General features: G+C 44.6%; 1 protein-coding gene across 2 annotated transcripts in view; it reads right to left on the bottom strand.

Moving 5' to 3' along the window:
• The window catches only part of vipr2 (vasoactive intestinal peptide receptor 2), a 168542-nt gene that overhangs the window by 50070 nt on the left and 95313 nt on the right, over positions 1 to 23159 (bottom strand). For both annotated transcript variants that reach the window (XM_068014986.1, XM_068014987.1), the window contains 2 exons: positions 20400 to 20497; positions 7930 to 8065 (listed from right to left, as the gene is read on the bottom strand). In XM_068014986.1, the coding sequence (XP_067871087.1) occupies positions 7930 to 8065; positions 20400 to 20497 (234 nt within the window). The remainder of the gene's footprint in view (positions 1 to 7929; positions 8066 to 20399; positions 20498 to 23159) is intronic.

Below are 23159 nucleotides of genomic sequence, written 5' to 3'. Positions count from 1 at the left end.
TACCTGGAGGACTGTATTGACTGAGTAGGAAATGCCACCTACATAACTAAGATAGACTTGTTAAAAGGATACTGGCAGGTTCCCTTAACTACCCAAGTTAAAGAGATATTGCTTATTCCAGTGCTTTTCTTTATTCATTCATGGAATGTAGGCATCGCTGGCTCGGGCAGCATTTATTGCCCATCCCTACTTGCCCTTGAGAAGGTGGTGGTGAGCTGCCCGCTGCAAACCTTGGGGTGTAGGTACAACCACAGTGCGTTAAGAAGGGAGTTCCAGGATTTTGACCCAGTGACAGTGAATGAAGGGCGATATAGTTCCAAGTCAAGATAGTATGTGGCTTGGAGGGGAATGCAGGTGGTGGTGTTCCCGTGCATCTGCTGCCCTTGTCCTTTTACATAGTAGAGCTCAGAGGTTTGGAAGGTGCTGTTGAAGGAGCCATGGTGGGTTGCTGCAGTGCATCTGGCAGATGGTATACACTGCTGCCACTGTGCGTCGGTGGTGAAGGGAGTGAATGTTTGTAGATGGGATGCTAATCAAGCGGGCTGTTTTGTCCTGGATGGTGTCGAGTGTTGTTGTAGCTGCACCCATCCAGGCAAGTGGACAGTATTCCATCACACTCCTGACATGTGCGTGGTAGATGGTGGACAGGCAATGGGGAATCAGGACCTGAGTTACTCGCCGCAGAATTTCCAGCCTCTGACCTGCTTTTGTAGCCACAGCATTTATGTGGCTGGTCCAGTTCAGTTTCTGGTCAATGGTAACCCCAGGATGTTGATAGTGGGGGATTCGGCGATGGTAATGCCATTGAACATCAAGGGCAGATGGTTAGATTCTCTCTTGTTTGAGATGGTCATTGTCTGGCAGTTGTTTGGTAAGTATGTTACTTGCCACTTATCAGCCCAAGTCTGGATGTTGTTCGGATCTTGCTGCATATGGACACAGGCTGCTTCAGTATCTGAGGAGTCGTGAATGGTGCTGAACATTGTGCAATCATCAGCGAACATCCCCACTTCTGACCTTATGATGGAGGGAAGGTCGTTGATGAAACAGCTGAAGATGGTTAGGCCTAGGACACTACCCTGAGGAACTCCTGCAGTGATGTACTGGGGCTGAGATGATTGACCTCCAATAACCACAACCATCTTCCTTTGTGTTAGTATGACTCCCAGCAGCGGAGAGTTTTCCCCCCGATTCCCATTGACTTCAGTTTTGCTAGGGCTCCTTGATGCTAAACTCGGTCAAATGCTGCCTTGATATCAAGGGCAGTCACTTTCACCTCATCTCTGGAGTTCAGCTCTTTTGTTTGAGCCAAGGCTGTAATGAGGTCAGGAGCTGAGTGGCCCTGGCGGAATCCAAACTGAGCGTCACTGAGCATGTTATTGCTAAGCAAGTGCGGCTTGATAGCACTGTTGACAACCCTTCCATCACTTTACTGATGATCGAGAGTAGACTGATGGGGTGGCAAATGACCGGGTTGGATTTGTCCTGCTTTTTGTGCACAGGACATACCAGGGCAATTTTCTACATTGCTGGGTAGATGCCAGTGTTGTAGCTGTACTGGAACAGCTTGGCTAGGGGTACATCTAGTTCTGAAGCACAAGTCTTCAGTACTATTGCTGGAATGTTGTCAGGGCCCATTGCCTTTGCAGTAACCAGTGTTTACAGCCGTTTCTTGATATCACGTGAAGTGAATCGAATTGACTGAAGACTGACATCTGGAGGAGGCCGAGATGGATCGTCCACTCAACACTTCTGGCTGAACATGGATGCAAATGCTTGAGCCTCGTCTTTTGGCATCAATGTGCTGGGCTCCTTCATTGTTAAGGATGGGGATATTTGTGGAGCCTCCTCTTCCTGTCAGTTGTTTAATTGTCCACTACCATTCATGACTGTATGTGGCAGGACTGCAGAGCTTGTGTCTGATCCGTTGATTGTGGGATCGCTTAGCCCTGTCTATTGCATGCTGCTTCCACAGTATGGCATTCAAGTAGTCCTGTGTTGTAGCTTCACCAGGCTAACAACTCATTTTTAGGTATGCCTGGTGCTGCTCCTGGCATGCCTTCCTGCACTCTTGATTGAACCAGGATTGGTTCCCTAGCTTGATGGTAATGGTAGAGTGGGGGATATGCCAGGCCATGAGGTTACAGGTTGTGGTTGAATACAGTTCTACTGCTGCTGATGGCCCACAGTGCCTCATCGATGCCCAGTATTGAGTTGCTAGGTCTTTTATAAATCTATCCCATTTAGCACAGTGGTAGTGCCACACAACACGATGGTGGGTACCCTCAATGTGAAGATGGGACTTCGTCTCCACAAGGACTGTGCGATGGTCACTGCTACCAATACTGTCATGGATAGATGCATCTGTGACAAGTAGATTGGTGAGGACGAGGTCAAGTATGTTTCTCCCTCTTGTTGATTCCCTTACCACATGCCGCAAACCCTGTCTAGCAGCTCTGTCCTTTAGGACTCGGCCAGCTTGGTCAGTAGTGGTGCTACCGAACCACTCTTGGTAATGGACATTGAAGTCCCCACCCAGAGTACATTCTGTGCCCTTGTTACTCTTAGTGTGTCTTCTAATTGATGTTCAACATGGAGAAGCACCGATTCATCAGTTGAGGGGGTGCGGTAGGTGGTAATCAGCAGGAGGTTTCCTTGCCCATGTTTGACCTGATGCCATGAGACTTCATGGGGTCCGGAGTCGATGTTGAGGACTCCCAAGGCAACTCCCTCCCGACTGTATACCACTGTGCCGCCACCTCTGCTGGGTCTGTCCTGCCGGTGGGACAGGACATAAAGGCCTGGTCGGGTCTGCAAATGAGACCCGACCCGAGCCCGACAGAACCCCATCCAAGCCCAAGCCCGAGCCCGAGCTGGCCCGAGTCCTTCCATTTTTTCCCGCACCTGACCCGACCCAACCATCAGTTAACCTACTTTCCATCTTTCACTTTGTTCCTTATCTGCACAAGCTTAAAATAACTGTAACAAAACCACCTTTAAAGTCCAGAAAGTAAATTAACATTAGAGTCACTTACCTGAGGTGGTGATAGAGTGTGTCCGATCTGGCCCGGCCCGACCTGACCCGAGCCCAAATGCCGGACCCTGAAGTGCGACCTGACCAGACCCACCCGAGCCCGACACATGTCATCGGGTCCCGTCAGGTTTGGGTCGGTTAGCAGGACAAACCGAGGGATGTTGATGGTGGTGTCAGGGACATTGTCTGTAAGGTATGATTCCGTGAATATGCCTATGTCAGGCTGTTGCGTGACTAGTCTGTGGGATAGCTCTCCCAATTTTGAGGGGGGGTGGGGGGAAACCACCTAGACCGGTAAGAAGCCCTCTTCCAAAGGTTACAGTCAGCTGACCTCATGGTAAGTCTTGAAAAGAGCGAGTTCACTAAAGCTCAGGTAACCTACCCAGGGCATGTTGTTAATTACTTGAACAATGGTTGAGAGAAGGGAATTTCTAGACATGAATTGATTGAGTTGTAAGAGGAAATACATACTTGGTGAAGGTCATGTGACAGGCCCACCATCTGTGTGTTTAAGCTGGTTTTTTCTCTCTCTGCAGACCAGGCAAGCAACTAGACATTAACCAGGGAAGACACAAGTGGGGATGCCCCTCTTTCTCTCTCTCTCTCTCCAGTCCATCTTGCAAGCTGCGAACCCTGCCTGCTGGCTGTAACCACCTCGGCTACAGACAGAGACTCTGTGAAGGAAATCATCTGCCTCGCTGTTCTCCAGGAGAACGATATTTGCAAGCCGGAAGCCTCAGGACCACCGAGTTCATCCAGAGGACAATTGAGTCACCAAACTCCACAGACTGTATACCCTTTTTTATTGCTTCGGATTCTAATCCGACCAAGGTATCCTCCCCCACTCTGTAACTTAATTGTTTGTGTGTGTGGTTACAAAGAGCAGGCAGGGTTTGCAGCTTGCAAGGTAGACTGGAGAAAGGGGAGACCCCACTCGGGTCTTCTCTTGCTTGTCTGAACCTCGAGTGTGTGCGTGTGTGAAAGTTGGAGCATAGTTTATTATTTTACTTAGATTGGTTCAAGTACAATAAAGCTAACCTCTTTATTTGTTAAACTCAAGAAAACCTGTCCATTTGATTCTTTTTATGATCGTAGCATGTAAACAGTTAAACACTCACTGAATTGACAAGTACATCTACTTTAAAAACAAAATAAACCTTGTTGCAGTCAAACAGGAGAGGGACAAGAGGGGAGCCCTTCGACCCCTCCTCACCTGATCATAACAATACTAAATCTGCGGATTTTAGGATTAAATTTGATTAAGGCTGATAACCACAGACGGAAAAATGAACTTGAAATTAAGGTTAAACCCAATAAAACACATGATTGTCAAGATCAGTTGACTACAATTCTAATGTGATGTCTTCTCTGGGTATGAATCATTGGCCCTAATTTTATGCTTGCAACAGGGTCTCAAAGTCTGGAAAAAGCGATGCCGAAAACTCTGCATCACCTCTTCTCTGGAAGGCCTAATGAATCTAGTGCCAATCGAGCTCTTAGCTGGACAGCGGTGGGCCTTCCACAGGATCAAGGACCCGGTCGCTGGAAGTCCCGCCCTTGGAGAGCTGCCAGCCAATCAGAGACCAAAGGCTCTTCCACTGAGCAGCGCCACCATGGAGACAGTGGCTGCTGCCCGACCCGAACCCGATGGGACCTGACGACATGTGTCGGGCTCGGGTCGGACACGCTCTATCACAGGTAGGTGGCTCCACTGTTAATTTAATTTTTGGATTAGAAAGGTGGGTTTTGTTACAGATATTTTAAGCTTGTGCAGATCAGCAAGAAAGTGAAAAATGGAAGGTAAGTTAACTGATGGTTGGGTCGGGCTCGGGGAAAAAATGGAAGGACTTGGGCCGGTTCGGATGTGGTTCTGTCGGGCTCGGGTTGGTTTTTCTATTTGCAGACCCGAGCAGGCCTTTAGTGGCTGTTGCCTGAAGAGCATCTACCAGAGGGCCAGGAGCAGCACTGAACCCAGGCCACAGCTAGGTCAGGGCGGGAGGGGTCTTGCGGGGTAGGAGTTGTGGGGAGGGGCGGTGTCGGGGGGGGTTTGCTTCAAAGGCAGGGGGGTGGCTTCCGATGCTGGGTCCCTCATTCAGGCACTGTGCCTTTTAATGATGGCGCCCACCCCCACCCCCCACTCCACTGCCCCCCGGAGCCAGGATGCAGCCTGCACGGCTTTTCATGGCGTGCTTCCCATGCGACGACAGGTCCGCCTGCTGCACGGCTAATTGCGACGGCAGGATGGAGCCCTTAATTGCAGATTAATTGCCCAGTTAAGGGCCTCAATTGCCGGTGGCGCCACCATCCCAACCGATTTTATGCTCTCCTCACCTCCAAACCCGCTGCGGAAGACAGCATAAAATTCCCCCCATTATTACTGTCATTTCGATACAGTGAGAACTTTATTATCTTTCTATGCCAACTTAGAAAACACCAACAGTCACCCACCATGATGTGCAGAGGCTGAACAAAGTTCCACGAGGATACTTTTAAAGATGCACACCAGCTCATTTTAGCATCGTATTTTGTAGAAGCAGTTAACGGTGAATTTTTTCTGATTCCCCAAATATTCTTTTATTTTTGTTCTGTCAACCTGCTCAAAGCTGATTTCACTTGATCTTTTGACCCGAATTTCAGAATAAGTAAAAGAATCAAAAAATGATAAGGCACGGAGTCAGGCAATTCAGCCCATCAGATGTTTTTCTCCACGTGAGCTACCCAGTTTAACCCCACTCTCCTTCTTGCTTCTCATACTCTTTGAATATTCCTGTTTTTCAGGTAATTATTAAAACTATTAACAGATTCTGCTTCAGCAATGGTCTGCGGCAGACAATTCCACATTCGAGGCACCATCAGTGCAAAGAGTTTTTTTTCTAGTTTCGCATTATCAGTGAAAATAATCACTATTTACGTTGTTACAACCTTTCATTAGGCACTTTTTTTAACCCGCTCACCTCAAGTGAAAAACCTCCAGTTTTTCAAGCCTTCACAACTATAACTCTTCATCGCTGGTAAGATTTACTATATCTACATCACACCTTGTCCAACTTCTGTAAGAATGTGTACCAATCCTTACACAATCCTCTAACTGTGGCCATGGTCTTATACAAGTTCAGCAATGACCTCGTTGCTTTTGCATTCTATACCTCGAGATGCAAGAACAACAATTCTGTTTGTCTAGGGTACGGTCTTATTGCTCCATTTTTCAGATGAGATGTTAAACCATCTACGCCTGTTCTGTTGATTTCATGGCATGATTTGAAGCGCTGCTACTTCCCCAACATTTCTCCTTCAACCTACACCACTGAGGAAACAGGTGGACCATTCAACCATCTCGTTGCTGTTTGTGGGATCTTGCTGCTGGCTGTGCTTGCTGACACCAGAGGTTCTCCAACTGGGGGCTGGTTGGGCATGTCTCGGTCATTGGGGGTTGTGAGGAGATTGGGCTGGCCAAGAATGAGAAGCACTGAAGCAACCTCATATCGCCAGAGGAGGTGCATTATGGTTCCAGGGATGAGGAACTTCAGTAACGTGGATAGGTTGGAGCAGCTTGGGGCTGTTCTCCTTGAAGAGAAGATTAAGAGAAGATTTGATAGAGATGTTCAAAATCATAAGGGGTCTGGACAGAGTAGATAGCGAGAAACTGTTCCCACTGGTAGGAACATAGGAGCATGAGTAGGCCATTTAGCGACATGAGGAAAAGCTTTTTTTTAACGCAGCGAGTGGTTAGGATCTGGAATGCACTGCCTGAGAGTGCGCTGGCGGCAGATTCAATCGAGGCCTTCAAAAAACAGGATAATTATCTGAAGAGGAAAGAAAACTGCAGGGCTACAGGGAAAAGGCAGGGAAGTGGAACTAGGTGAGTTGCTCCTAGCAGAGAGCTGGCACGGATACAACGAGCCAAATGGCCTCCTTTTGTGCTGTAACCATCCTATGCTTCATATTCTATTATTCTATTGGTATCTCAGCACAGAATGGGATGTTTGAGACACTGCTGATTTCTAGAAGTGTTTATTGTTCAATCTGATTTTAAAATGTCAAATATCTATCTGGAAAGACTCAGAACAAAATTTTACAGTTGTTAAACTTACTAATGCGCTCTAATTTAGTGCTATATGGTCATTTTATGGTATAAGTTATACTTTCACTACATTAATTGCATTTCAAAGTAATTCATTATGTGTAAAGTTCTTGGAGACATTTGGTTGTGATTATGTGCCATATCAATACAAGTTTTATTCACAGCAACAATCCTCTGATCAGTCTTTTTGTTAGTCAACTGTGGGCATATTATTTGATTTTTAAAAATTCATTTATGGGATGTAGGCGTCACTGGCTATGCCAGCATTTATTGCCCTCCCTAATTGCCCTTGAGAAGGTGGTGGTGAGCTGCCTTCTTGAACCGCTGCAGTCCATGTTGAGTAGGTACACCCACAGTGCTGTTAGGGAGAGCCTTCCAGGATTTTGACCCAGCGACAGTGAAGGAACGGTGATATAGTTCCAAGTCAGGACGGTGTGTGACATGGAGGGGAATTTGCAGGTGGTGGTGCTCCCATGCTTATGCTGCCTTTGTTCTTCTAGTTGGCAGAGGTCGCGGGTTTGGAAGGTGCTGTCTAAGGAGCCTTGGTGCTTTGCTGCAGTGCATCTTGTAGATGGTACACACTGCTGCCACTGTGTGTCGGTAGTGGAGGGAGTGAATGTTTGTAGATGGGGTGCCAATCAAGCGGGCTGCTTTGTCCTGGATGGTGTCGAGCTTCTTGAGTGTTGTTGGAGCTGCACCCATCCTGGCAAGTGGAGAGTATTCCATCACACTCCTGACTTGTGCCTTGTAGATGGTGGACAGGATGAGATACATTGTGTTTAAAAGAAGGCAATGATGAATTCTCTTGACTTACCAGTGCTGCTTCATTACACTGACCAGAACTATGTTCTGAGTACAGCGCGTCATCCTTCAGTAAGACAGATATTGCCCGCAAAATGAAAGAGAAAAACAGATTCAGGTGGATGTAGTTCCGAGTACAATGAAGTTTTCTGTATTCAGGGAAAAACACAGTAGAAAGAAATGAGTTTGTCTGAATGATATCCCTTTCACCTAGATTTTCCAATCAGCATTAATTTTATATTGGTTACTGCCAATGTTAAAGTAATTTCCATTAAAAAAAATCATTGTGGTTTTGTCTCTTAAAGGACTATATAAAAACTGAACTGTAATATTTTGTAATACTGGATGAACAGCTCTTGTCCTTAATATGAATCATCTTTATCTTGTGTTAGTTTTAATCTAGATATTAAGCACCAAAATTGCTTTAGTAGCTTTTCAACCCTACCCAATAATAGAGTGTCATCCATCGTGCATAGTCATGAATGAGACGGTTCCTGGCCTGGTTCTGATTTTAAGGTTACGTCCCCCTGTCCTAGACTCCCCCACCAGCAGAAAAAGTTGAGTGGTTGATGTGGCAGAAGATATAAACCAAAAATATTAATGGCCACAATAATTACAAACGCTTGATGCTTTGGTATGATATTCCTCTGTATATTGTTTTGATACAAGTGTTTATGTTAAATGGGTTAAAATAGGAACACTGGAAAGTATAGGACCAGAAAAGACCGTAGCCCATCCGATAGGTGTCAATAATGAATACTTCTGAATCAAGAAAGATCTTGCATTTATATAGCACCTTTCATGATTCCAGGATATGCCAGAGCAGCTTACAGCCAATTAAGTACTTTTGAAGTGTAGTCACTTTTGTAATACAGGAAACATGGCAGCCAATATGTGCACAGCAAGCTCCCACAAACAGCGATACGATAATGACCAGATTCTTTAGTGATGTTTGGTTGATGGACTAATATTGGCTAGGACACCATGGAAAACTCCCCTGCTCTTCTTTGAAATAGTGCCATGGGATTTGTTTATCCCATCTGTGAAGGCAGACACAGCCTTGGTTTCACATCTCATCCAAAGATGTCTTTCCTCTCTGGTGAATGTACAAGATCCCATGACACCATTTGAAGAAGAGCAGGGAGGTTCTGCCTGGTGTCCTGGCTAACATTTATCTCTCAATTCATATCACTGAAGCAGAATATTTCATTGCTATTTGTGGGAGCTTGCTGTGCATAAATTGGTTTCCGCGTTTCTTACAAGAGCCACTACACTCCCAGGGAGTTGGTGGCATAGTGATGTCAGTGGACTGGTAATCCACAGGCTCAGACTAATGCCCTGGGGACATGGGTTCAAATCCCACCGCAGCAGCTGGTGGAATTTAAATTCAACTAAGTAATAAAAATCTGGAAAAAACCCATCTGGCTCTTTAATGTCCTTTCGGGAAGGAAATCTGTCATCTGTGAAAAGTGCTATATATATGCAAGTTCTTTGGGACATTGTGAGGTTGTGAAAGTTGCAAGTTCTTTCTTTTTTTCCTTTTAGAAGTGTATTTTGCCAAATGGAATTTCTACCCTTATGAGGAAGTCAGGGCAGAAAATCACCCTGGAAGAAATCTCTCCCCAAGTGCTTTGAGAAAGCTGCAGGTTATCAAAGGGAGTGACCAGAAAGAAAGGAAGAGAAGATCAGCAACTGGGCTCTCAGCCTGGTTAAACCACTCTGGAGACAGAAAGTAAATCAAAACTCGAGAGCACTCAACAAGATGTAATCTGTGCACAGGCTCCTTTTTGTCAACAGCAGAAAAACATTCTCAGCTGCTAGTAAAGTAGGCAACATAGCTTCGTCTAATCTGCTGTGCATAACCAATCTGCTGATAATGGCCATTCTGCATAGGAATATCTAGTCCCTGAATTCCACGTATTGAGCTGATGACCAGCTGACCATTGCCTCTAGTATTACTGTAACTAATGTACCACCTCCCTCCCTTCAAGTCTTCTGGGACTTTCTCCTTCAGATTCAAATCAAATTGTTACTCTGCCACTAATTCTTATGATGCAATTTAAATAACAAGAACAACTTGCATTTATACAGCACATTGAACATAGTAAAATGTCCCAAGGCTCTTCAATTCAAGGAGGAGGAAAATTTAGAGAGGCAGAGAGGGTTAGGAAGGGAGTTCCAGAGCTTAAAGCCCAGGCAACACAGCAGTCAACAGTGAAATAAATCTTTTCTATTCCTTCCATTTTATCACATAATAAGATTTGCTTCTAAGAATACTAAAATGTTCTTTCTCATCACCTCTGTTTGTTGTCATTGCAGATAACAACAAAACCATTTCAGCACTTAACATAACTGTTAGGAAAAGGTGCTAAGGGGTGTGGGTGTTCACCTGACTGTAAACATGTCTTGTTAAAAATGATGAGTTAGCCCCTGAGTGTTGTTTAGGTCAAGTAAACAGACAAATTACAGCTTTTCTTGTAGGTTAAAAACAGAAGATTAACTATTTATTTTTACACAATTCCTGAGGTGTTCACAACACCACTCACACACACATTCACCCACACATGCATAAACACCAATAGATAGAGAGGAAAAAGGGTAAGTGGTTTAAAGTGAGGTAGGTGTTCATGGTTCACGGTAAACATGTTGAATCTTCTCAAAAGGATAGTCTCTTTTAAAGGTGCAGGTCTGGGGGTGCAGTCTTTAACTTGTAAAGGTGTTGTAGATTTCTGGTGGTTAAGACTTCAGACTGGACGTGGTGGTCACTTTCAGTTCTCTGCTGCAGTAAGTTAAAGTGTAGAATTAGCAGAAGGGTTCCTTCCTTGCCTGGTTGACTTACTTCCACAGCCACCGGGTAGACTGCTTTCTGTGATGTTGTTTGACCTCTCCCTTCTGCTACCTTTTAAGGTCAAAAACCATCACATTAGCATTTCTGTTAGTTGGCACATGGTCTTCTCCCCTGGTGTAACCACATAATGGAACAGGATGCGGAATCCATGGTATCTATTAATGTCTGGATGGGTAACATTCTTTTATGAGGTGGCTATTCACACTTTCTTTGTCTCAGAAGAAAACCATTTAATTCAGGAACATATTTTGATGGTTTCAGGATGAGTGTAGTTAACATCTCTTTGTGTGGAATGTATCCTTTTGAGACTGTGAGGCAGCTTTTGAATACACAGTCCAATTATTGGACCTTCAGTGGCCATCTTTGCAGCATTTTGTCCAGTTTTTTAAAGGAAAAGTCAATTTCAAAAAGTCTGCATCGAATAAAGGTCATATCTTAAAAGTTAGGAAAATGATATGTCTTTACAGGGCATGATGTAACAAAATAAAACTTGCTAAGTAAGTCAGATAAATTCCCTGCTCTGTCAGTTCCTGGGGTCATTGGCACAGATTGTGGCCTTTTTGTGATCAAGATATTGAAATAATCAAGAATGCCAAGACTGCTATACTCTCAGCACTCCATGAACTGCTTTGCCTGTGCTGGGATGAGGGAGCAGTACCACTGGACATGCATGATGCCAATATCATCACCCTCTATAAGAACAAGGGTGACTGTGGTGACTGCAACAACAACCATGGAATCTCCCTGCTCAGCATAGTGGGGAAAGTCTTCACTCGAGTCATTTTAAACAGACTCCAGAAGCTGGCTGAGCGTGTCTACCCTGAGGCACAGTGCAGCTTTCGAGCAGAGAGATCCACCATTGACATGCTGTTCTCCCTTCGCCAGCTACAGGGGAAATGCCGTGAACAACAGATGCCCCTCTACGTTGCTTTCATTGATCTCACCAAAGCCTTGACCTCGTCAGCAAACGTGGTCTCTTCAGACTACTAGCAAAGATCGGATGTCCACCAAAGCTACTAAGTATCATCACCTCATTCCATGACAATATGAAAATCACAATTCAGCATAGCTGTGCCTCATCAGGCCCCTTTCCTATCCTGAGTGGCGTGAAACAGGGCTGCGTTCTCACACCTACACTGTTTGGGATCTTCTTCTCCCTGCTGCTCTCACATGTGTTCAAGTCTTCAGAATAAGGAATTTTCCTCCACAAAACATCAGATGGCAGGTTGTTCAACTTTGCCCGTCTTAGAGCGAAGACCAAAGTACGGAAAGTCCTCATTGGGGAACTCCTCTTTGCTGACGATACTGCATTAATATCCCACACTGAAGAGTGTCTGCAGAGACTCATCGACAGGATTGCGGCTGCCTGCAACAAATTTGGCCTAACCATCAGCCTCAAGACAATGAACAGCATGGGACAGGACGTCAGAAATGCTCCATCCATCAATATTGACGACCACGCTCTGGAAGTGGTTCAAGATTTCACCTACCTAGGCTCAACTATCACCAGTAACCTGTCTCTCGATGCAAAAATCAACAAGTGTGTGGGAAAGGAGTCCGCTGTTATGTCCAGACTGGCCAAGAGGGTGTGGGAAAATGGCGCACTGACACGGAACACAAAATTCCAAGTGTTTCAAGCCTGTGTCCTCAGTACCTTGCTCTACGGCAGCAAGGTCTGGACAACGTGCATCAGCCAAGAGCGATGTCTCAACTCATTCCATCTTCGCTGCCTCCGGAGAATCCTTGACATCAGGTGGCAGGACCTTATCTCCAATGCAAAAGTCCTTGAGGCAGCCAACATCCCAGCATATACACCCTACTGAGCCAACGGCGCTTGAGATGGCTTGGTCATGTGAGCCTCATGGAAGATGGCAGGATCCCCAAGGACACATTGTACAGCGAGCTCGTGACTGGTATCAGACCCATCGGCCGTCCATGTCTCCGCTTTAAAGTCGTCTGCAAACGCGACATGAAGTCCTGTGATATTGACCACAAGTCGTAGGAATCAGTTGCCAGTGATCGCCAGAGCTGGCGGACAGCCATAAAGGCGGGGCTAAAGAGTGGCGAGTTGAAGAGACTTGGCAGTTGGCAGGAAAAAAGACAGAAGCGCAAGGGGAGAGCCAACTGTGTAACAGCCCCAACAACCAATTGTATCTGCAGCACCTGTGGAAGAGTCTGTCACGCCAGAATTGGCCTTTATAGCCACTCCAGGCGTTGCTCCACAAACCACTGACCACCTCTAGTTGCTTACCCATTGTCTCTCGAGACAAGGAGGCCAAAGAAGAAAAGAGATATTGATTTTCTTTGCAGATGGGGAAGCAAGCTGCCTGGTGCCAGGCTTTTAAACAAAATTAAATTACACACTCTATAAGTTGTAAGTTGAAGCTGTTATCAACCCTTTCTGAAATAAGACAAATAATCACACCATCATCAAACTGGGTGTATCAAAAATAATAGCCATTGTTTAACATGCATAAAATATTTTAGCTACTGCTCAAGAGTAAAGAATAATGAAGCCTTCAGATGCTCAGAAGAGCTCTTTATTCATATTCATGCAAAAGGCAAAAATTAATGTCTGTGATTATGAATGGAAGTCAGTGGGAGGTATTAACCATACCAATAAAGTGGCTTTTTGAAATGATACCCTCTCCCTTCTAATAACTGCCTTTTCCAATCAGTGCCATTCTATTAATGCAATGTTTAATATTAAATAGATAATTTGGAATAGCAGTAATTATTACAATTAAATTGTCACTGATTCTATTATTCTAGCTGGTGGTAAATATACAGGTTATGGGAAATAATGCAGGAAAATAGAACTGAGGTACAAGTTCAGCCATGACCTTTATTGAATGATGGAGCAGGCGTGAGGGGCCTTATTCCTGATCCTGTTCCTTATGCAACATTGCTTCACATAGGACGATCCAGTTCGGTAAATGGGTGCAACAGTGAAATTTAAATGGGAAATGCAAGCTATTTAAGATTGAAAGAAAAAAAATGGAACAAATGTGACTGGTATTGGACTAGCTAAGCATGAGGTTGAAAGAGATCCAAGAGCTTTCGTAGATCTAACACTTAGCATGTCCCATCACTAAAGGAAAGCAATGAACAAAGCCAGAGAATCAACAAAGTATGGACTGGATTTTCTTCCTCCTACCAAAGAAGCAAAGAACACAAGAAATAGGAGCAGGAGTAGACCATATGGTCCATCGAGCCTGCTCCACCATTCAATATAATCATGGCTGATCTTGGGCTTCAACTCCTCTTACCCGCCCACTCCCCATATCCCTTGATTCCCTGTGAGGCCAAAAATCTATCTATCCCAGCCTTAAATGTATTCAGTGATGGAGCATCCACAAACCTCTGGGGTAGAGAATTCCAAAGATTCACAACCTTTTGAGTTGTAGTAATTTCTCCTCATCTCAGTCCTGAATGATTGACCCCTTATCCTGTGAGTGTGTCCCCATGTTCTAGATTCCCTGACCAGTGGGAACAATCTCTCAGCTTCTACCCTATCAAGCCTTTTCAGAATCTTGTATGTCTCAATTAGATCACCTCTTATTGTTCTAAACTCCAGAGAATATAGGCCCAATTTACTCGGCCTCTCATCAAAGGACAACCCTCTCATCCCAGGGATGAATTTAGTAAATCTTTGCTGCACTGCCTCCAGTACAAGTATATCCTTTCTTAAATGTGGAGACCAAAACTGCACACAGTATCCCAGGTGCGGTCTCACCAAAGCCGTGTACAATTTTAGTAAGACTGCTTTATTCCTGTACTCCAATCCCCTTGCAATAAAAGCTAATGGTCATTTGCCTTCCAAATAGTCTGCTGCACCTGTATGTTAACTTTGGTGCGTTCCTTGTATGAGTACCCCAAGTTCTCTGAACATCAACACATACCAGTTTCACACCTTTTAAAAAATATTCTGCTTTTCTATTTTTACAACGAAGTGAACAACTTCACATTTCCCTACATTATACTCCATTTGTCATCTTGTTGCCCACTCAACCTGTCTATATCTCTTTGCAGCCTCTCTACATCCTCCTGGCAGCTTACCTTTCCACCGAGCTTTGTATCATCAGCAAACATAGATAGATTACTCTCTGTCTCTTCATCCAAGTCATTAATATAGAGCGTAAATAGCTGAGGCCCCAGCACTGATCCTTGCGACACCCCACTATTCACTGCCTGAAAACTTGAAAATGCCCCATTTATGCCCACTCTCTGCTTCTTGTCTGTTAACCAATCCTCTATCCACGATAATATATTACCCCTACCCCTTGAGCCCTTATCTTGCCTATTAATCTTTTATGTTACACCTTATCGAATGCCTTTTTGAAAATCCAGGTATACTACATCTACTGGTTCCCCTTTAACTACCCTACTAGTTACATCCTCAAGAAACTCTAATAAATTTGTCAAACAGGATCTCCCTTTAGTAAAACCATGCTGACTTATTCTAATCATACTATCCTTTACCAAGTGCATTGTTAAGACCTCTTTAATAATAGTTTCCAGCATCTTCCCAATGACTGATGTTAGGCTAACTGGCCTGTAGTTCCCTGTTTTCTCTCCACCTTCTTTCTTGAATCGAGAAGTAGAACTTCCATCCACCACCCTGACCCTGTCAGACCCCAATGCAATTCCTTTGTTGAGGTTCATTACCTATTTAGGGCAAGCACCTAGTGTATCTCTGTCAACAAGAGAGAGCCCATATCTGCTGTGGAGGAAGATGTGACAACTGCTGCAGCAGCAGAAGAGGGGATTAAGCTTAAAGAGGGACAGAGAGGAAAATGGAATTTGTTGGAGACTTCTGGCTGGGCCAAAGCATTAAAAAGATCTAGTTTAGGGGGCCTGAGGAGAGGGATATTTTAACATGCTGCTCTGGTACTGGATTGGAACAGTGCATCCAGAGTTAGGTTGCCCCTGCAATAAATAGTACAACAGTATTGGTGTTTCTAGTCTCAGGACAGTAACGTGGCTAAGAGACACCTCTGATGCAGCCCATCCCTGGGTGGGCCCTCAGCTTAAGAAATATATGTAACTGTGATTACATCAGGCCTGCTACTGCACTTCAGGCCTCAGAGGAAGGGGCCTTCTGACTGCTGATTAAAATCAAGAATCAGAAAGCCATGATTGGCTCATACATGTATACGAATTAGGAGCAGGAGTAGGCCATTCAGCCCCTCGAGCCTGCTCCGCTATTCAATAAGATCATGGTTGATCTGATTGTAACTTTGACTCCATATTCCCACCTATCCCTGATAACTTTTCACCCCTTGATTATCAAGAATCTATCTCCCTCTCCCTTAAAAATATTTAAAGACTCTGCTTCCACTGCCTTTCGAGGAAGAGAGTTCCAAAGACTCACAACCCTCAGAGAAAAATGTTTCTCCTCATCTCTGTCTTAAATGAGCGACCCCTTATTTTTAAACAGTGACCCTTAGTTCTAGATTCTCCCACAAGGGGACACATCCCACATCCCACATCCACCCTGTCAGGACCCCTCAGGATCTTACATGTGTCAATTAAGTTGCCTCTTACTCTTCTAAACTCCAGTACATTCAAGACGAGCCTGTCCAACTGTCCCTCATAAGACAACCCGCCAATTCCTGCAGGATTGGCAAATAATAAAAAGGCATATCTGTCTGTTGTCAGACTGCCCCAGGACCCCAATAGATTCTCTGCCATAGCCCAGGTGTCACTGGATTCCTTTGTGAACAAAGTCCCAGGAGAATAAGGCAGGAATCTCTCACCTTATTTACACCAGCACCCTGAGTCAGCACTTACTGCATGTGCAAGCGCATCTCTGGTCCCTGTGTGAAATGCCAGAAATCTTGTAACAAGATTAAAAGGGTCAGAGAGCCAGCAGAACAAGTCTTTGTCCTTCTTCCCTGACCCTTGCACACGTAGAAATGGTTGTTCCTTGCAGGAAAAGGTCAAGAAAATTTGTGCCTGTTGCGTCCAGTTTTGGGTTCCCTACTCAGGAGGGATGTCAAAGGGCACACAAGAGATTCCCTATGATACCAATGGCGAAAGGTTTTAGTTTTGAGGGCAGAACAGAAAGACTGGGATTCTTCTCTTTGTAGCAGAGAAGATTAAGAGATCTGATCGAGGTATTTAAAATAATGAGGGGTTTTGATATTTCAATGCCTGGTACAACTGAGCCTAGTGTGCATGGAGCATGCTCAAACCAATTGTACAAGAAAATGGCAATTGTGGTCTTAGAAGGTGCAAAGAGCACCGAAATGCACAGTTAAACAGTCTCCGGTCTGTTTCAGCAGGGAGATCTGTGGGTGGCACTTCCACACTGCTGGGACAGCACTGATATTTACATAAGTTAAACACTCTTCAACATACATCTGAATGTAATTTATAGCAATCTTACCAGGCGTTCGCAATCTTGTGTTAGGCGTGTGGCACACACGTGCCTTCTGTTGTACATCTTTAAAAGCTGGTGGCACCGAGGCGACTCGAAAGGGTAATTTACTTTACCGCTGTTATCGAGGGGAAATGATTGGTTGCAAGAACTTGGTAACTACATTGTCTGTGGTGGGGGTGGCGGAGGGGGAGGGGGATGGGGGGAGTTGGGAGAACTCTGCAAGTGGTGTGCCTGTGAAGGGAGGGTTTGGGAGAACTGTGCAAGTGTAGAGGTGGTTTTCTTTCGGAAGGTCAGTGCAGGGCACTGAAATGTTGTTGGTTTGTTCATGATGGCTCGCACTTTTGGAAATGTTTTGGGTCCAACATCAATCCATCCCATGGAGCTAATGCAGGCTTCCCGTAACCAAGATTCCAACATCTCTTTGCCCAGATAGGTAAACTTAACCTTTAAAGGAAGCTGAAGGTCTAAGGAGGATAGAGATGGGTGTGATTCATCGTGTTTTCATGGATCACCATGCTGTGCTAAGGTGAATCCGCTGGAGGCGTGCCCAAGAGGCAGCTATGGCACAAGAGGAACCTCACAGTCGTGAACGGCAGCAGCCGAGAATGCAACGAAGAGCACAGATACAGCATCGGGTATATAGACCTGTTCTGATGAAAGGTCACAGACCTGAAACGTTAACTCTGCTTCTCTCTCCACAGATTCTGCCTGACCTGCTCGGTATTTCCAGCACTTTCTGTTTTTATTTGAGTATATTGAACTCGCCTGACATACCTGCAGATGTCTGAGCGGAACTGGCGAAGAAGACTGCAGCTGTCCAGTGAGGTGGTCACTGACCTCTGCGCAGTGCTCAATGAAGATTTGTAACCAATGAGTTTTGGTGGTCACCCTATGCCTGTGGCCCGGAGGATTACTGTGGCCCTAAACTTGTATGCCTCTGGATTATTCCAGGGATCCACCGGGGACAGGTCTGGGGTCTCTCAATCTGCAGCTCACTGCTGTATCAAGGAGGTGACCAATGGTCTGTTCATGAGGGCCGATGATGATGTGTGCTACAGGACAGACCCTGAGAGTCAGGCCAAGAGTGCCATTGGATTTGGGGCTATTGTGGGATTCCCACAGGTCAACGATGTGATGGATTGCGTGCATGTGACCATCAAGGCTCACACGGACCAACCAGCCGCCCTCATCAATAGGAAGGGTTTTCGTCCCATTAAGGTACAACTTGTATGCGACCACAGAAAGCACTTCCTACAAGTCTGTGCCTGCTTCCCATCTTTTCACTCCCCCCACTCACCTTCAAGGGTGGATTCTTGGGGATAAAGGCTACCCCTTCTGATGCCTGTAAGGAGCCCCACCAATGATGTGGAATAGTATTACAATGCCTGCCACAGCTTCACCAGAGTGACCATTGAGCAGGTCAGTGGTATGCTGAAGATACTGTCCCGCTGCCTCAATAGATTTGGCGGAGCCCTTCAGTATGCCCCAGAGAAGGTTGGGCGCATCATGGTGGTCTGCTGCATTCTACATAACATAGCACTACAGAAGGGGGACGCATTGCCAGAGGAAGACATGTGGGAGTATGAAACTTCCTCTGACGACGAGGATACCGAGGGTACACAAGGCCAAGCAGCCATTGAAGATCCTAGCAGAGTGACGGAGGGCAGACATCTTGAGCAGCGTGCAAGGAAGGCAAGGCAGAGCCTTACAATGGAGCAGTTACAAAATCCATGATTTGAAATAAATAACTTCTGATAAAAACTCTGCAATGTAGTGTCAAGTTTTCTGCCTCCGTGCTATTTTGCCCTCCATCATGAACGGCAACATCCAATTTAGTCAGTGTCCATGTGACATCATTCGAGTAATGAAACAATCATGCTCATTGGCATGTTAGTGAGGCATATGAGGGGATTGTAAGAGACAGAATCAAGCAATGGTGGAATGCGGTTATCCATCCAAGGCTGAGGACTTGTACCAATGAAGCTTTAATTATATTAAACATGAGATATCTATTTCACCCGTGAATACCCATGTGTCTCAAGGTGTCTTTTTTATATGTTTGCATGTGCTCCTGCATGATACATCCCCTGTGACAGCAGCTGGACTGGAGGTAGGCTGCTGATCATGATGCCCGCTTGGCTTGACGTGACTTCAGCGGTCAAAGTGAGGTAGCTCTATATGTGAGCTACACTCCCTTTCAGCCCTGGTTCTTCACAGATAACTGCTCACATGGCAGTAATTCATTACTGCCTATTACTGCTGCTTCAACACAAACTTTCCAACTCTAGCTGCTTCGCCAAATTCAACCAATCGTCTGACATACAATGCATTTTTTTTTAAGCGTTCTCTGCTTTTATTTCGGCCCATCAACAGCCACTTCAGCTACTTAATAATGAACATTTTGAGGAAAGTATAGTGGGTCAGTGTAGTACAAGTATAGTATAGTACAAGTCGTTTGTCTCCCGCAGTGCCTGACTTCACTTCCACCGCAGCCAGATTAGAAATTCCCTTCTGATGAAAGGTCACTGACCTGAAACATTAACTTTGCTTCTCTCTCCACAGATGCTGCCAGACCTGCTGAGTATTTACAGCATTTCTTGTTTTTATTTTATATTAGAAATTCCCTTGCTAAGGAAAATTTACTCTAATCTTCACAGTTTAATTTGTTAATTTTCCCGACAAAGTGCAACAAATGTTCCCACTCACAAAAACACGTTCCACATGGCAGAAATATATCTGGCAGCCAACTAAATGTTCACCTTTTGAGATATGGGAACCTTGGCTCTTGGCTAATTGTAATCGAGTAACAGCTGCTACTGCCTTACAGGTTTCAAAGGAACAAATGTGACCTTTCTCTGAACTCAGGACATTGAAGCATTTGGCATGGATCTGAGAGATCAGAATGGTCATACAAGCTAAATCTCCTACCCACTGACAATGAATGGCCAAAAAATTTGGTCCATACTTGTATTGTTCTATATGTGCTCTTGGAAATGTCTAGTGAAATTATTCGAAGTATGGGTAAGCCTTTTCACAAGTTACATCTGAAAAGTAGGATATTTTCAATAAAGCAAAATGGCGAGAAGTGAACATAAAAAAGCACTTTAGGTCATCTGACTCATTAAGCTCATGCAAGACTACCACAGTCATAGCACTGCTGCCCGCACCCCACCATTCCCCCCAAACACCCCCGAATAACCATGTAAGGGAATTACTGTGAATTGAAATGTTACAAATAATTGTTTCTCACCTAAAAAAACAAAGAATCGCTGATCCAGTCGTGAGAGCAACCAAGGAGGCACCATGTCCCAGCGTATAAATAGCCTTCACTAGCACGAAAAAGGCAGCCTTGGGGAAATAAAAGATAGCAGTAAGTCAACTAAACTATCATCAATTACACAGGACAGTCAGTAACAGTATTTGAACAAAATCTAACATCAGAGATTCTAGCCTTACCCTGAGATTATGTGGGAAATGACCAACTGGAGTCAGTGCATTGTCCATTTGGTCTGATTGCAATGTTATTACAAGGTATATTTAGTGCATTGGTACTAATGCACTATTGGAAACATTGAACTTTAACCAAAATGTTTTTCATGCGATGCTCTTAATTCATCACCTCAAATTGCTTCCACCACTATCACTTTCAGATACAGACTTGTAATTTCACTATTTCAATCCTATATCACTTAGCTCTAATAAACATTTTTTATAAGTACTGTGCTCAATAAGCTGAGCCTGTGCAAGGTGGAGTGGAACTATTCCCCAGTATTAGCATCAAGGGAATGGTAGCATAGTGGTAATGTTATTGGACTCATAATCCAGAAGCCTGGACTAAAGCTCCAGAGATAAATCCCACCACAGCAGCTGGGAGAATTTAAATTCAATAAATTAAATAACGACCATGAAATTACTGAATTGTTTTAAAAACTCATCTGGTTCATTAATGTCCTTTTAGGGAAGGGAAATCTGCCGCCCTTACCCGGTCTGGCCTACATGTGACTCCAGACCCACAGCAATGTGGTTGACTCTTAACTGCCCTCTCAAATGGCCTCGCAAGCCACTCAGTTGTACCACTGTGGAAAGCTTTAAGAAGGATGAAACCTGATGGACCACCCGGCATCAACCTAGGCACCAGATACACCATCCCTTCAGTGTCGCTGGGTCAAAATCCTGGAACTCTCTCCCTCCCGAACAGCACTGTGTGTGTACCTACACCACATGGACTGCAGTGGTTTAAGAAGGCAGCTCACCACCACTTTCTCAAGGGCAATTAGGGATGGGCAATTAATGCTGGCCGAGCCAGCGATGCTCACATTCTATGAACAAATTTTTTAAAAAAGTAATTCATATTTAGGTATAGTACTGGCCAGATCAAGAAAAAGCCTATCTCTGTACTCTCATTCTTCATAATGAAAACTGGTGTTGCACCAGAATAGTTTGAAAAGGCTATTATAATTCTGACACAAACATAAGTAAATAATCGGCTGTGTTAGCATAACATAACCTTTTATCAGGTCCATTTATTTACAAGTTCTATACACAATGAAAGCTGTTTGAAATTGGCAACAAACATCTAACAATATTGAAGGGTTCCAAGCCACTGGTTTGTGGTTTTCATGGAAGTGCTGTATAAACACCAAAACGTCAGGAAATCATCTGTAAAATAATGTAATCTTAAGCAATAAAAGTGGGATCTGACTTATTCAGTTCGGAAAAGCCAGTGGATGTAAATTAAAAATGGACAGAATGTGGTCCATAAAACACAGGTAACAATCCTACAGTCCTATGTAATAACAATGTCTGCAGACCAATCAAGCGAAAGCTGACTAACATCTTCAACACACCACAAAAACAGCCTATGTATGTAGTTACAATGGGGATGCAGTGGAATTCCTATCTGAATCTTTTCTATGGGACGTCCAATGTAAGAAGGAGTGAATCCTGTCTTTATTATTGATGGTAATGGTTTAAAATGTCACCACTTATCAACCCACTCCCACCAATGTCTAGCCCATTGCAATTTTGGAGTGGACTGGAAAACAGGTGAGTAGTGATCCTGCCGAAACAAGTGCAAGCCTACTTAAGCTTGCAAATTAGTACCTATGGTTGTTGTAAAACCCTAATATGCTTTCAGATACCAATGGAATAGGGGTGAATCATTGCATCACGTAAGTCTTAAATTTTGTAACGATTTTTTGTGGGCCAGGAGGATTCGGTCTCACAAAGATGTTGCCAATCACTTCTGGGCTTGTCCTTAATGGGCACTGCTCTGAAACCAGCTATGTCTTCATTCTTTTAGCGAGCTCCCAAAACCCAGCACTGCCCCCATTTCTATCAAAGTGCATGGAATTGCAGTAGAATCACCAAAACACCAGCAAACACTGAAAAATAGTCTAATCCTAGGTATCCTGTGCAGCTAATATTCAATCTCCCAGTAGTGCCATTTTTGTGGGGTTTCTCCCATCCACCCAACCTAACTTCATTGTAAGAGCCACAGAAAGCCCAGCAGAAAAGGTGTAAATGGTGTGAACAACATGTTTCTGGGTTTTCTGTGGCTCCTCCACTGGTCATGGTGGATGAGTCAGAGAATTCCCACAGGAATTATCCTCTCTAGTATTTGCCTCTGACTGGTGCATCTGCAACACCATGTTTATTGGGCATGCAGTGCCGACATCACTCAGTTGTTAACACACTTGTCTCTTGAGTCCAGATGATGATGGGTTCAATTCCCACTCCACAGACTGGAGCTTGTCAATCTAGGCTGTTGCTCTAGTGCAGTACTGAGGGAGCGCTGCACTTTTGGAGGGCTTTGTATTTCAGAAGAGACAACAAACCAAGACTCCGTCTGCTCTCTCAGGTGGCTGTAAACAACCCCATGACACTATGTTGAACAAGAGCAGGGAAGTTCTCTCCAATGCTCTGGCTACCTTCACTAAAACAGATCATCTGATCATTATTAATGCAGATAGGCTAGCATAGTGCTTATTTTGCTGGACTAGTCGTTCAG

The sequence above is a fragment of the Heterodontus francisci genome, chromosome 2 (assembly GCF_036365525.1).
Source record: "Heterodontus francisci isolate sHetFra1 chromosome 2, sHetFra1.hap1, whole genome shotgun sequence".
In the NCBI taxonomy this organism is placed as follows: domain Eukaryota; kingdom Metazoa; phylum Chordata; class Chondrichthyes; order Heterodontiformes; family Heterodontidae; genus Heterodontus; species Heterodontus francisci.
This window is presented reverse-complemented; position numbering and strand designations above follow the sequence as displayed.